Here is a 12,287-nt window from a genome sequence, read left to right on the forward strand (position 1 = left end):
ACATGTTCTAGCTTCTCCCATGACCTCTGGGGCCTTAGGACAGGGAGGCCGTCCTGGCAGGGGTCCTGGGAGTCACATGGGCTTACCTGGCAGTGGGGTGTGGTCCTCAAGGCTCCGGATGGGCACAATAAAGGCGTGCATTCCCTGCCGGGCTCCTGAGCAGATCAGCTGGGCCTGGACCAAGGCGTGGGTGGCTGACCGTCCCACTGAGGGCAGAAACACGAGAGGCCCAGCATGATCTCTGGTGTAGGAGGACTTGGTGTACAGAGCAGGCAGGCTGACTCTCCTCATCAGGAGCCTGGATGTGGGTCCAGTCTGTAATGGGTTAGGAGGACCAGTGTGGTGGCATGGGGCAGGGCAGGGCACTCTATGAGGCCAGGATAGGGTTTGTTTGATCTGCCTTCACAAATGGTGTGGGTCAGAGGAGGATGCACAAGGAGCCTGAAGGGTAAGGGGTATTTTCCAGGGGAGGAGGGCACACAGGGCAGGGAGGGCAAGGCAAAGGGAGCGGTGTGCTCAGAAGCTTGAGGGCTGGCTTGGCTTTGTGGGGCCAGGAAGAGGAAGAGATAGCATCTAGGGTAGCAAAGCAATGCTTTTTCAGGATATCCCTTGACTCACCCTGACTCCTCCTTGGAAGTGACTGGAACAGTCCAGAGCACTTTAATGGGATTGTCTGGCTCTAGAGTGCACTGGGTTGGAGGGCTTTATGACAGCCATTCGGTGGCTGGAGGTTCAGGGGTTCTAAGTGTCAGGTTTGTGGAGCAACCACCCCACAGTACACAGGCACAGTACACAGGGTCGGGAGGCTCAAGGAGGCTGCTGGAGATATTGAGTCATTTTCTTGGGAATCTGGGAGATAGGGTCTATACATCAGAGCTGCAGGAATGCGCATGTCAGGATCCGTGGTGAGAAAACTGGTCCCTTACCACAGGGAGAGGTGTGCTCTGTTTCCCTCTCCCCATCCCAGCCGATGGGCGCCTTTGTGGCCTCAAAAAGTCACTGATCCCAGAGAGGGGGAACTGCCCCCCAAAGAGCCAGATAAATCCAGCAGTGTTTTGCAAAAGGCACTGTGGAATGAGCAAGCTTTTTGTTTTTTCTGTCCTCAAAAGTCTATAAATGAATCTATCATCCACCTAATAATAATGAATACAGATAATTGCCATTTCTCAATATCCAGGTGGTGCCGGACCCTGTGCTGATGCTTTCCAGTTCTTGCAGGGCAGGTATTACCGATGAGCCCCATTTTCCAGGTCAGGAAACTGAAGCTCAGAGAGGAGAGTGATGTGCTCAAGGTCACTGGCCAGGAGGGGGCAGAATTGGGATTTCAACCTAGCCTGATTGCAAATGTGGTTTCTTTTTTTCTGTGGCTCTGACATCAGACATCTGACATCCATTCCCTCCCTCTCTCTCATTGCGCTCTCCTGTAGCTCCCTTATTTCTCGGAATTCTCTCTGTCTCAATCTTTCTCCCTCTCTGCTGATCTCTCGCCTGTCTCTTTGTGTTTAGTTGTATTCCTCATATTCATTGTGTTTTCTTCCCCATGTAAGTGTTCATCAAATGGGTCTGGAAGTGCCATCGGAGGTGTGTTGTCACATCTGGGGAAGAGGGCTTTGGTGGTGCCCCCTCTCAGGAAATCAGAGCTTCAGGGAAGCAAGGTGTGGTCGCCACCTGGTGGCCACCGGGGGCAGTGTGGTGCCAGTGACCCGGCTCTGAGCCTGCCTTCCTCCGTGTCTGGAGCAGCGGCAGGGAGCGATGTTTTTCTCTCTAACTGTGTGATCGAATGGAAGCCTAATCATTAACCTGGGCGATGAGAGGACCTGGGGTTGTGGAGAGTGCCTGGGACTAGGCTGTGGTTCTGTGATGTGTGTGTGTGTGTGTGTGTGTGTGTGTGTGTGTGTGTGCGCGCGCATGCGTGGCGTCTGTGTGGGGGCAGCATGCTTGTGAGAGAGGCCTTGGCCCTCATTCCCCACAGTTGAGTTGGTTTCCTCAGCTACTTCAAAGTTCCCTTGGAGGCCTCTCAGCTGCTCGCTGATGAAATTATTCACATCCCACCTGTTTAAAGTGAGACCCTGAAGTTCAAGAAAGTGAATTGATTTGCTCAAGGTCACTAGCCTAGACCAGGGCATCAATCCAAGGTGCACTGGAATCAGAGCCAGTGCTATTCTGCTGTCCAACTTTGTTCTCACTGGGGACGGATGGGGCTGGCGGGGGGGGGGGCGATGGATACTCACGGTCCCCAGGCCACCATTTGGTGGCAGTCATCGTGGGGCTGTGTATCACAAACTCCTGGGTGGCTGCATCATAGGTGGCTTCAGTCTCCAGGCCCTGAAGATATGTCCCTTGGAATCAAGGAGGGGAGTTAGACATGGGGCCAGGGTAGGCATCTCACCTGGGGAGGAGTGTCCTGGTGGGCCTGGAACTGCCAGGCACCCGCCTAGTCTGGGGTGGGGGGAGCTCCCTGCTGTACCCTCAGGCATCTCTCCTCTTTCACCTGTGGGCTGTGAGGGGGACACATGGCCAGCCCATGACAAGGGATGGTCGCTGACATTTCCAGAAGGAATGACTTGCCCATTGCTAGCTCATACAACCTGTTTGTGTAAATTAGAAAAAGGTACCTCCTCCTTCAAGACCCTTGCCTGCCACCCGCTGGAATGTTTTCACATGAAATCTGTACAATGTCTGACCACTGAGATGTGAATGGGCTCTCCGGAACCTTGCACAACCTGTACACAGCGTCAGGAGCCCTGGCTCACCGTGTCCCAGTTCTGTCTGGGCGTATGTTGTGATGATCTGTAAATTATTGCAGAGTGGGGCCCATTTGGCAATCTGCTCCTCTGAGCCCAGGCTCCTGAGGGCTTTCAGGAAAAGGCTGTGTATATTTAAGGCCACTTCTCCAGAAACGGCTCTGTTGGGGAGAGATGCAGTGGTTGAGTAGTGCCTTGGAGACAGGGACCCGGTACCATCAGCCTGGCAGCATGCAGGAGGGAAGGGGCACCTGCCATCCTGCTTTCCCGACAGCCACTGCCTTTAAAGTAGGGGAAAATCACTCATGGGGTTAAGGGTTTCCAGGTGATCCCAGGTAGATTCCTCTCTGGTGGAGCTACCCTGGGAGTGAGTACCTGTAAGCGTAAAATAATTCAGGACTGTTTTCCGACCAGCCCAGGCACTTTGCTATTGTCTGGATGTGGAATTTCCTCTGAACGGCGGCCTCATAACATTCATTCTGGGTCATGAAATAATTATCCTTCAGGCTGCATTTTGGATCACTGTGGATGATGCTCTCTTCCAAAAAACAAAGAACAGAAGGCTTAGAGATCTGGGTGAGGTTCCTGGCACCTTCAGATCTTCCCACCCGCTTGCCTCATGGACGTGGAAAGGAAGTCAGACATTACTATCATTTTACAGACACAATGACCAAGCACCCGAGGAGGGAAAGTGACTTGCCCAAGATTACAAAGCTATGCAGTGGCAGAATAAGGACCAGCACCCAGGTCTTCTGCTGCCTAGGACTCTTCTATCCTTCAGGTGGGCTCAGGGAATACGAACAGGTTTAAGACGTCTTTAGAGCCCAAAGGAATGAATCTCTAACGGTGAGATTTTGAGATCAAATTTGTTATTTGAAGTTGGGACTGCTAGCGAAGGGCTCTTCTTCCAAGAAAAGCATCCCAGCCTCTTCTTACCAACTTTCCTCCGGAGTGCAGTGTTCTTGGCTCCGCCATCAAGGATGTTGGTGAGCCGTTCCACGTTGAAAGACTGTATGTTCCTCTCACACTCTATGTCGGGGTGCACTTGCCTGCTCCAGGTATCCCCCAGGGACACTCGGTGCACTGGGCTGCCCATCCTAGCTGGGATCTGCTTGGTGCCTGAGGAGAGATACTTCTGGCCTCGCTGCTCTGAGCCTTGGTGGTTGTGGAGGCCGTGGGGGGTGGGGGGGTTGCTAAGAATGTGTGCAGGGTTTGCTGCGAAGAATACAGGTTCAGCCTGGCTGTGGGGGATGCACAGGGGTCCCAGGGGGAACACAGGAAGTGTCCAGAGCTTAGTGTCCGTCAGGGGCTGCTTAGCATAGGGAACTAACCCCCCTTAAGTATTTGAGTGCCACCGTACCCTACCGTGCTGCCTGCGAGCACTTGGCTGGAATTGCATGCAATAATTGCTCAGTAAATGGTAGTTCAGTACCTGTTTGTGGAGATTTGGGCAAGATCTGATCACAGAGCTCATGCTCTATCCACTGCAATGTGTGTTCACAAGAATTGCCTGGGGAAGTTCTCACAAAAAGTTAACTTCACACACGTAAAAAATATTTTGGTGAGCTTGAGCGTGTGGCCTCTAGCCACACAGTGGGAGGTGGCCAAGAGTTGGACAGGGTCTGACCACAGAGCACATGCTCTGTCTGTGCTATGGCCCTGCCAAGGGGACTCACTGTAGGGAGGGACCTGTGGTCGTATAAGTCTTGGGCTCATTTGGCCCATTTCTGTGAGCTTTGAGGGGAGGAAGCTTGCCTCTGACCTGGGAAGTGTTCCCCCTGGGACCCTGTGCATCCCCCACAGCCAGGCTGAACCTGTATTCTTTGCAGCAAACCCTCAGACTCTCAGAAGCTCCTCTCACCCCACTGTAAGACAACCACCGGATATGGTCCATTCTGCTTCTTAGGTATCTCAAATCCATTTGTTCCATCCCCATGTCTATCCCCCAGGCCGCCATCACCTCTCACCTGGCCTCAGTGTCTTGACTGTCTGTTCTCCTGGCTGCCAGGCTGAGCTCTTAAACTGTAGTCACGTTGTTTCCCTCTGCTGCTTGGAATTTGTCCCTTAGTGTCCACTGCTTGTAGAAGAGAGTCCATGCTCCCTGCACTGCCCTTTGTCCTGTTTCAGCTTACCTCCACACCTGGGTGGGGACTACCCCTCTCCTCCTGCCCTGTGCCTCTGCTATTTCCCCCAGTGTTTTTTTTTTTAAAGGACTATTTTGTTTTTTAAATAATTTTTAATGTTTATTTAGTTTTGAGAGAGAGACAGAGTGTGAACAGGGGAGGGCAGAGAGAGAGCGAGATAAAGAATCTGAATCAGGCTCCAGGCTCTGAGCTGTGAGCACAGAGCCCAATGGGGGCCTCAAACTCACAAACTGAACCCTGAGATCATGACCTGAGCCAAAGTTGGTGGCTTAACGGACTGAGCCACCCAGGCATCCTCCCCCTGGTGTTCCTGGTGAGACCCAGCCTCTAAGGACCCTTCCTCTAAGAAGTCTTCCTGGTGACAGCAGCACCCCTGGAAGAACTGAGTGCCCCTTTGCTGTCCCCTGGGGGCTATTAGAGTAGACAATATGGCTTATTTACTCGAATGTCCCCCTTCCAAGGCAGGGAGTGCCTGGGTGACCACTTCTGCTTTTCCTTGGATCCCATGAGCTTAGCTCTCATGTGGCTTGCTGTAACTCTTTCCTGCAGGCAGCCACTATTTTGATTCCCTTTCTTCTTCACCACAACCCTACAGATAAGGTATTGTTTTTACCATTTTACAGAGAGGTCAGGAAGGGAAGGAAGGAGACCCTGTAAGGTCACGCAGCACATACGGCAAATGGGATTCGTATGCAGGCTTCCAAATCAAAACTCCTGAGTAGATGGCAGGGCCGTGGGGGGTCTGACAGGGGGCCTGGAGGGTTCAAGGAGCCCCTATCATCTGCCCCCACAGAACCCCTGCAAGGTTGCCTCAATGGTCTCCTGTCTTCCTGCTCTACACTCTAACGGCTGCTGTCTCTTTGCTGTGCTTGAACAGCCCAGGCCTCCCCAAAACCAGCCTCTGCCAGGCTGTATCCTCTGCCTGGAACTCTTCTTCTGGAACACTCTTTCCACAAATGTCCTCTTGGCTCTCTCATTACATCCTTCAAGTCTTTGCTCAATATCACCTTCTCAGTGGGGCCCACCTGACTGCCCTCTTTAAAATCCCACGCCTCCTCTCCCTGCTCTACTTTTTCTTCTAACATACAAGGTAATTTACTCACTTATGTTCTTGTTTATTGCTGCCTTCCCTATTATAGGGTCAAGTCCAAGGGGGCAGGGGCCATTGTCGCATTACCCTAGCATCCTAGGGCCTGGCCTACAGGCAGGGTCTAGGAAATAGGGGTAGAAATGAAATGAAAGCAGTGCTCAGAGTCATTAGGAGTGCGGGAAGGGTCATTACTCAGGTGGGACAGTCCTTAGTCCCCAGTACTCAGGCTCCCAGTCCCTCCCCTGTCTCTCGGCCCAGCTCACCTGTGTCCTGTGTCTGTCCTTCAGGCTTGACCTGGCCTCTCTAGCGAAAGGCCTAGGTTTCCTATGGGTGGCCCAGCCCCTTTCTCCTCCCCTAGGATGAGCTGGAACAGGAAACACTGAAGGCAACACTTGGCAGGCTGTCCACTCTCAGTTGCCCCTGGTTCACTGTTGCCAAGCTCAAGTTTTTCCCCTGCCCCTCTGTCTTCAAGTGGGTGTGACCATGCTGTGCCAGAGCCAGAGCTGTCCAGGAGGATTTCTCCATGGAGCATCAGCCGCTGAGCCTCATCTTCCTCTTCCTCTCTCCACCTGCCTGGCCCTATGTCTCAGAGCCATTTCCCAGGAACATGCAGAGATTTGCATTCTGTGCAAGGAAACACCACCGCCCTCCACTGGAGTCCAGAGGCCTGGGTTCAAATCCTGAAGATTTGACTCTGAGTTACTTCACCTCTCTGAGCTTCCCTTCCCTCGTCTATAATTCACGGGGTATAAAGGAAAGCTCTTGGTAAACTGTGAAGCACCAGGATTTGTAACTTGAGACTATTACTGTTTTCTTGGTTCCCCAGGAGAGAATTTCTTAATTTCCAGGAGTGATGTTGAATGGTGGAACTTCTGATTCGCTGGCAGTCTGCTGGTGAGATATTCCATGGGCAGGCGTGTGAGCGCTTGGGTTGTACCAGAAGCATTGAGTTGATTTGTTATCTATACATCTTTTTAAGTGCCCACAGTGATCTAAGCACTGGAGCATGGCAGGAAGCAAAAACAAAACAAAACAAACCTGTACCCGTCCCCTGACCTTGTGAAAACTTGGGACTAGGGGGCTGTTGGGGAGACAGTAATCACAGTAGGAATGAGCAGGAAAACCTACATGGGACGCACACAGTCACTTCTAATGAGTTTATAACTTTTTTGAACTTAAAGCTTTATCGCCCTCTCCTCCTGCTCCCGCTGTTCCCCAGGCCTCTCCAGCACTACCTGTCTGGCTCCTCTTTATCTTTTCATCTCACCACACTGTTTTAGGAAGTCACCCTGGTCTGGATTAGAAGTTCCTGGACCTGCTTTCTTAGCTCCAAGTTTTGGGTCTTTGTGATATATGTATATATTCGGTCTTTGTCCCCAGTTCCTGGCACAGAGCCCCCCAAACCCTTGCAGTCTCCTGAGTGATAAGGACTGTCTTTTGTGTCTATGGATGGGGGCCCATAGGCAGCTTCAGGGTGGGGCCTGGTTGCTGGAAAGAGCAAATCTTAAAATTACAGCATTGGAATTTTTAGTCCTCCCCAGCACACCCTCCCCACCCAAACTCCAGGGAGGGGAGAGGATGCAGATTGAGCTAATCGCCAGTGGCCAATGACCCAATCGATTATGCCTGTGTAATGAAACCTTGGTAAAAATCCCTAAGCAACATGGTTTGGGGAGAGTTGGTGGACACGGAGGTGTTGGGAGGTGGCCCAGAAAGCTCTGTGCTGCCTCCCTTCCAAGACCTCATCCTCTGCATCCCTTCCAATAGGCTGTTCCCAAGTTGCATCCTTTATAACCAACCAATAACCATAAGTAAAGTGCTTCCCTGAGTTCTGTGAGTCATTCTAGCAAATTACTGAACCCGGGGTGGGGGGTTGTGGGAACCCCTGAATTTATAGCCAGCAGGTCAAAAGTACAGGTGGCCCCTGGGATTTGCACTTGTTGTCTGACATGGGAGCAGTCTTGTGGGACTGATCCTTAAACCTGTGGGGCCTACACTAACCCCAGGAGTTGGTGTCAGAATTGAACTGAATTGTCGAACACACAATTGTGTTGGAGGATTGGTTGTTGGTGTGGAAAAACCACATGTTGGTGTTAGAAAAAGACACCACACCCTTGGTACACCCACTACAGTGGTGGGTATTTTGTCTTTAGCTATTGGTTTTTGTGTAAATCACTAATGAAAGCAAGCACTATGTTGTTCTTGGTCACCAATACAGTCCCAGCCCCAGGGACCCAGACCAGGTCTAGCCCAGGGTAGGTGCTCAACAAATATTTGGTAGGTGAATGAATGAACAAAAGTTGACAGAAGCCATCCAGATTCTCTACCCCAAAGGCACAGCCAAACTTAGTGAAGGACTTTGGAGCTTTGACGTTTTTGGTTTTTTTTAAGGTGGAAATGGGTGTGTGTGTGTGTGTGTGTGTGTGTGTGTGTGTGTGTGTGTGTCCACCCTATTTGTACACAGTTGTACACTTTGACCTGAGATCCAGCCCTGCAACCTCAAAGCTGGGGATTCTTCTGGGACTACTTATACCAAAAAATCTGTGTACCCAGCTGGGTTCCCAAGGTGATCCTGGTCTTTCTGCAGCCTTTCCTGATCTTTCCTGATGGACCTTTATCCTATGTGCTTCAGGAGCATAGTTGTTAATATCCAAGGAGCTCCCCACAGGTGGTCCTTATGTGAAAGGGTAGCTCTGCAAGGTGAATGATTTTTCTCTTTCCCTACGTTTCTGCCCTAAAATTTGGCTTCTCTTATGCTTAGCATTAATATTAGTATTCATTAGTATTCATACACCTCTGACCATCATTCCCTGAACGAATATTTTTGGAGCATGGGGCACTGCTTGTGGTGGGACCCAGAGTGGAGCCAGGTCTCTGTGAGTGGGGTGGGATGTTTACAGGTTCCCTCACTTCCACTGCATAGACAACCCTGGAAAGTGAGATGACTCTTTTCATTTTGCAGAGGTGGAGACAAGCCCAGAGAGGTGTTGTCATTTGACCAGGTTTGCATAGTAAGTAGGATGCAGAACTGGAATTTGGACCAGCTTTGCTGGCTCTTTATATTTTCACAAGGTTGGGAAAGAAGTCAAGAGACCCAAGTACCTGTTCTGGCAGGACTTCTGAGGTGTAGTGACTCTGGACAGGTGCCCTCTTCTTCTGGATCTTGGCTTCCCCCCCTGTGGTGTGCGGTATCTTCTCTTTGAGGGGTCTCATCCCTCCCCACCATGTACTTGAGGTAGTGTCAAGCTTGTGTCTTGAGGAAGAGACTGACCCCAAGCTTTGAGATGTTACTCAGCAGATCCTGCTGGGACTGGGAGGCCTGGACGCTGGATTCCCTGTTGCTGTTAGCAGTGGCTTTACACAAGGTAGTGGCTCCAGGGAAGGAGGCCTTGACCCTACTATTTGGAGGTGAAAGTTCTGGGTCCCAAACTGGCCTCTGCCAAGAACTTGTGCTGGCTCTTTTTTTTTTTTTTTTTAATGTTGATTTATTTATTTTTGAGAGTGGGGAGGGGCAGAAAGAGGGAGAGAGAGAATCTCAAGCAGGCTCTGTGCCGACACAAACAGTGAGATCATGACCCGAAATCAAGAGGTGGATGCTTAACTGACTTAAGCCACCCAGGTGCCCCTGGGCTGCCTCTTATGATGGGCAGTTACTTATTTTTTCTTGGCCATAGTTTCCACATCTTGATTGTTTTGAGATTAAACTCAATGTTCTTTTAAGATTTGATAAATTCCATGTTTAAAAAGTTTCTTCATCAACCTTGGAGCTGACCCTGCTCTAAATGTTTTGGATGTGATTATTTTATTTTATTTTTTAAAGTTTTAAAATTTATTTTGACAAAGAGAGAGAGAGCACACGCACAGCAAGCTGGAGAGGGGCAGCGAGAGAGAGAGAGAGAGAGAGAGAGAGAGAGAGAGAGAGAGAGATCGGAATCCCAAGCAGGCTCTGTGCTGTCAGCATAGATGGGCCCAACTTGGGCCTTGAAGCAGTGCTCTAGGGAGGACTTGAACTCACAAACTGTGAGATCATAACCTGAGCTGAAATCAAGAGTCTGACACTTAATTGACTAAGCCACCCAGGTGCCCCATGATGTGATTATTTTAATTTGTTGCACCAAACCATTCAATTCTCTAGCTAAAATTTTTTTATTTTGAAAAATTTCAAACCCATATAAAACAATATAACGAATCCATATGTACTTAACACCCAGCTTTAACAATTATCATCTCATCTTTCCCTATTCTTTGTGTTTTAACTTTTATTTTGAAATAACTTTAAGCGTGCCTGGGTGGCTCAATTGGTTAAGCATCCAACACTTGATATCAGCTCAGGTCATGATCTCATGGTTGGTGAGTTTAAGCCCTGCATCAGGCTCTGTGCTGAAAGTGTGGAGTCTGCTTGGGATTCTGTCTTTTCCCTCTCAAAATAAATAAACTTACTTTTTTTTTTTTTTAAAAGAAATAACTTTAGACTTTCAGAAAGTTGCAAAAAAATAGTAGTTTCCATATAACTTCCCTCAGCCTCCTCCAGTGTTAAATCTTACATAACCATAGTGTAGTTATTGAACCCAATAAATTAACACTGATCCAATACTATTAACTAATCTTCAAAAGTTATTTGAGTGTATTGGAGGGTCCCCAAGATCAATCTCAGGTTCAATGCTTTGCAAGAAGGACTCTCAGAACTCAGGAAAACTTTTATACTCGTGGTTATGGCTTAGTACAGCAAAATGATACAGATTAAAATCAGCAAAGGAAAAAAAATATGTAAGGTAGAGTCCAGGAGGGACCAGACATGAGGTCCCAGTTATCCTCTCCCAGTGGTGTTGTAGGGATAGTTTTTAATTCTCCCTCCATGAGAGCACACATGAAATGCTGATAACCAGGGAAGCTCATGCCAGACTCAATGTCCATGGTTATGGGCATCGGTCACAGAGGAATGGAATGCTGGTTACTCAGTCACTTAGTTACTTAGTACCTCAGTTACTCAACCCCTAGCCCTCCAGAGGTCAGACTGACATAGCGTGGCCCCATGAATCACATTGTTAGTGTAAACTGCCTGGCAAGGCCCAAGGCCCTGGGTAGACAGAGACACTGTTCAGACAGGCCATTCCAAGAGCATAGAGCTTATCTCACGGGGGCTGTGAAGGGTCAGTCCCTTCTTTGGAATGTGCGGGGTTTGAAGTCCTGCTGAGCTAGCCATTTACTGTACATTGAGTTTTGCCACTTTTGCCACTAATGTCCTTTTTCTGGTTCAGGATCCAGTCCAAGATCTTTCATTGCCTTTAATTGTCTTATCTTCTCCAACTTGTACAGCTCCTCAATCTTTGTCTTTTATGACCTTGACATTTGATGAGTACTGGTCAGGTCTTTTCTTAGAATGTCCCTCAATTTGGACTGGGGTGTGAGAAGGTATGGGGTGACACCTCCCCAAAAAGGGGGGTACTGGGAGAAGCAACGGCACTTTGGTTAGCCAGCCACGAGGGAGGGATGGATGCTAGACACGCTTAGGGACTAAGAGAAATGAATGAGTGGAGACATGGCTCGAAGATCAGTGACAGATATGACCAAGTAAGCTAGCAGGGAAATGGAAGATGAAAATGAACTTTTATTTTTCATTTTATTTTATTTTATTTCATTTTATTTTATTTTATTTTATTTTTACCAATGGAATTTATTGTTATTTTTGTTATTTTCAGCAATATAAGTAGCTTTGATATTTTCTGACAAACAGATCACACTTCAAGTGTCTCCTTTTGATAAAGCTCTTCTGTATCTTTCTTTTTTTTTCTTTTTAATATAACTTATGGTCAAATTGGTTTACATACAACACCCAGTGCTCATCCCAACAAGTGCCCTCCTCCATGCCCATCACCCATTTTCCCCTCTCCCCCACCCTCCCATCAACCCTCAGTTTGTTCTCTGTATTTAAGAGTCTCCTATGGTTTGCCTCCTTCTCTGTTTGTAACTATTTTTTTCCCTTCCCTTCCCCCGTGGTCTTCTGAAGTTTCTCAAGATCCACATATGAGTGAAAACATATGTTATCTGTCTTTCTCTGACTGTCTTATTTCACTTAGCATGATACCCTCCAGTTCCATCCATGAATACCTTCCAGTATTCCATTGTATATATAAACCACATCTTCTTTATCCATTCATCAGTTGATGGACAGAAAATGAACTTTTATTGAGTGCTGGCCATGTGCCTGCACTTGCCAAACATTTTTTAAAATTTTTATTTATTTATTTACTCATTCATACAGTCATTCATTCATTCATTTAGTAATCTCCGCACTCAATGTGGGGCTCA

General features: G+C 48.6%; 1 protein-coding gene and 1 long non-coding RNA gene across 5 annotated transcripts in view; one reads left to right on the top strand and one right to left on the bottom strand.

The window, feature by feature from the left end:
* ACOX2 (acyl-CoA oxidase 2) overlaps positions 1-6,364 on the bottom strand; it is a 30,538-nt gene extending 24,174 nt beyond the window's left edge. Inside the window, exons 1-7 of one of the 4 annotated variants that reach the window (XM_060631426.3) lie at positions 6,242-6,335; positions 5,992-6,099; positions 3,681-3,863; positions 3,120-3,282; positions 2,754-2,905; positions 2,232-2,339; positions 87-206 (exon numbers count right to left, since the gene is read on the bottom strand). In XM_060631426.3, coding sequence (XP_060487409.3) covers positions 87-206; positions 2,232-2,339; positions 2,754-2,905; positions 3,120-3,282; positions 3,681-3,840 — 703 coding nt within the window. In that variant the 5' untranslated portion in view covers positions 3,841-3,863; positions 5,992-6,099; positions 6,242-6,335. Of the gene's footprint in view, positions 1-86; positions 207-2,231; positions 2,340-2,753; positions 2,906-3,119; positions 3,283-3,680; positions 3,864-4,176; positions 4,201-4,711; positions 4,936-5,991; positions 6,100-6,241 lie in introns of those variants that run through there. The other 3 variants (XM_060631424.3, XM_060631425.3, XM_078442887.2) reach the window with 3 other exon arrangements.
* LOC144615699 (uncharacterized) overlaps positions 1-12,287 on the top strand; it is a 110,898-nt gene that overhangs the window by 20,437 nt on the left and 78,174 nt on the right. The window lies entirely within an intron of this gene.

Source organism: Panthera onca, chromosome A2 (assembly GCF_046562875.1).
Source record: "Panthera onca isolate mPanOnc1 chromosome A2, mPanOnc1 haplotype 2, whole genome shotgun sequence".
NCBI classification, from domain to species: Eukaryota; Metazoa; Chordata; class Mammalia; order Carnivora; family Felidae; genus Panthera; species Panthera onca.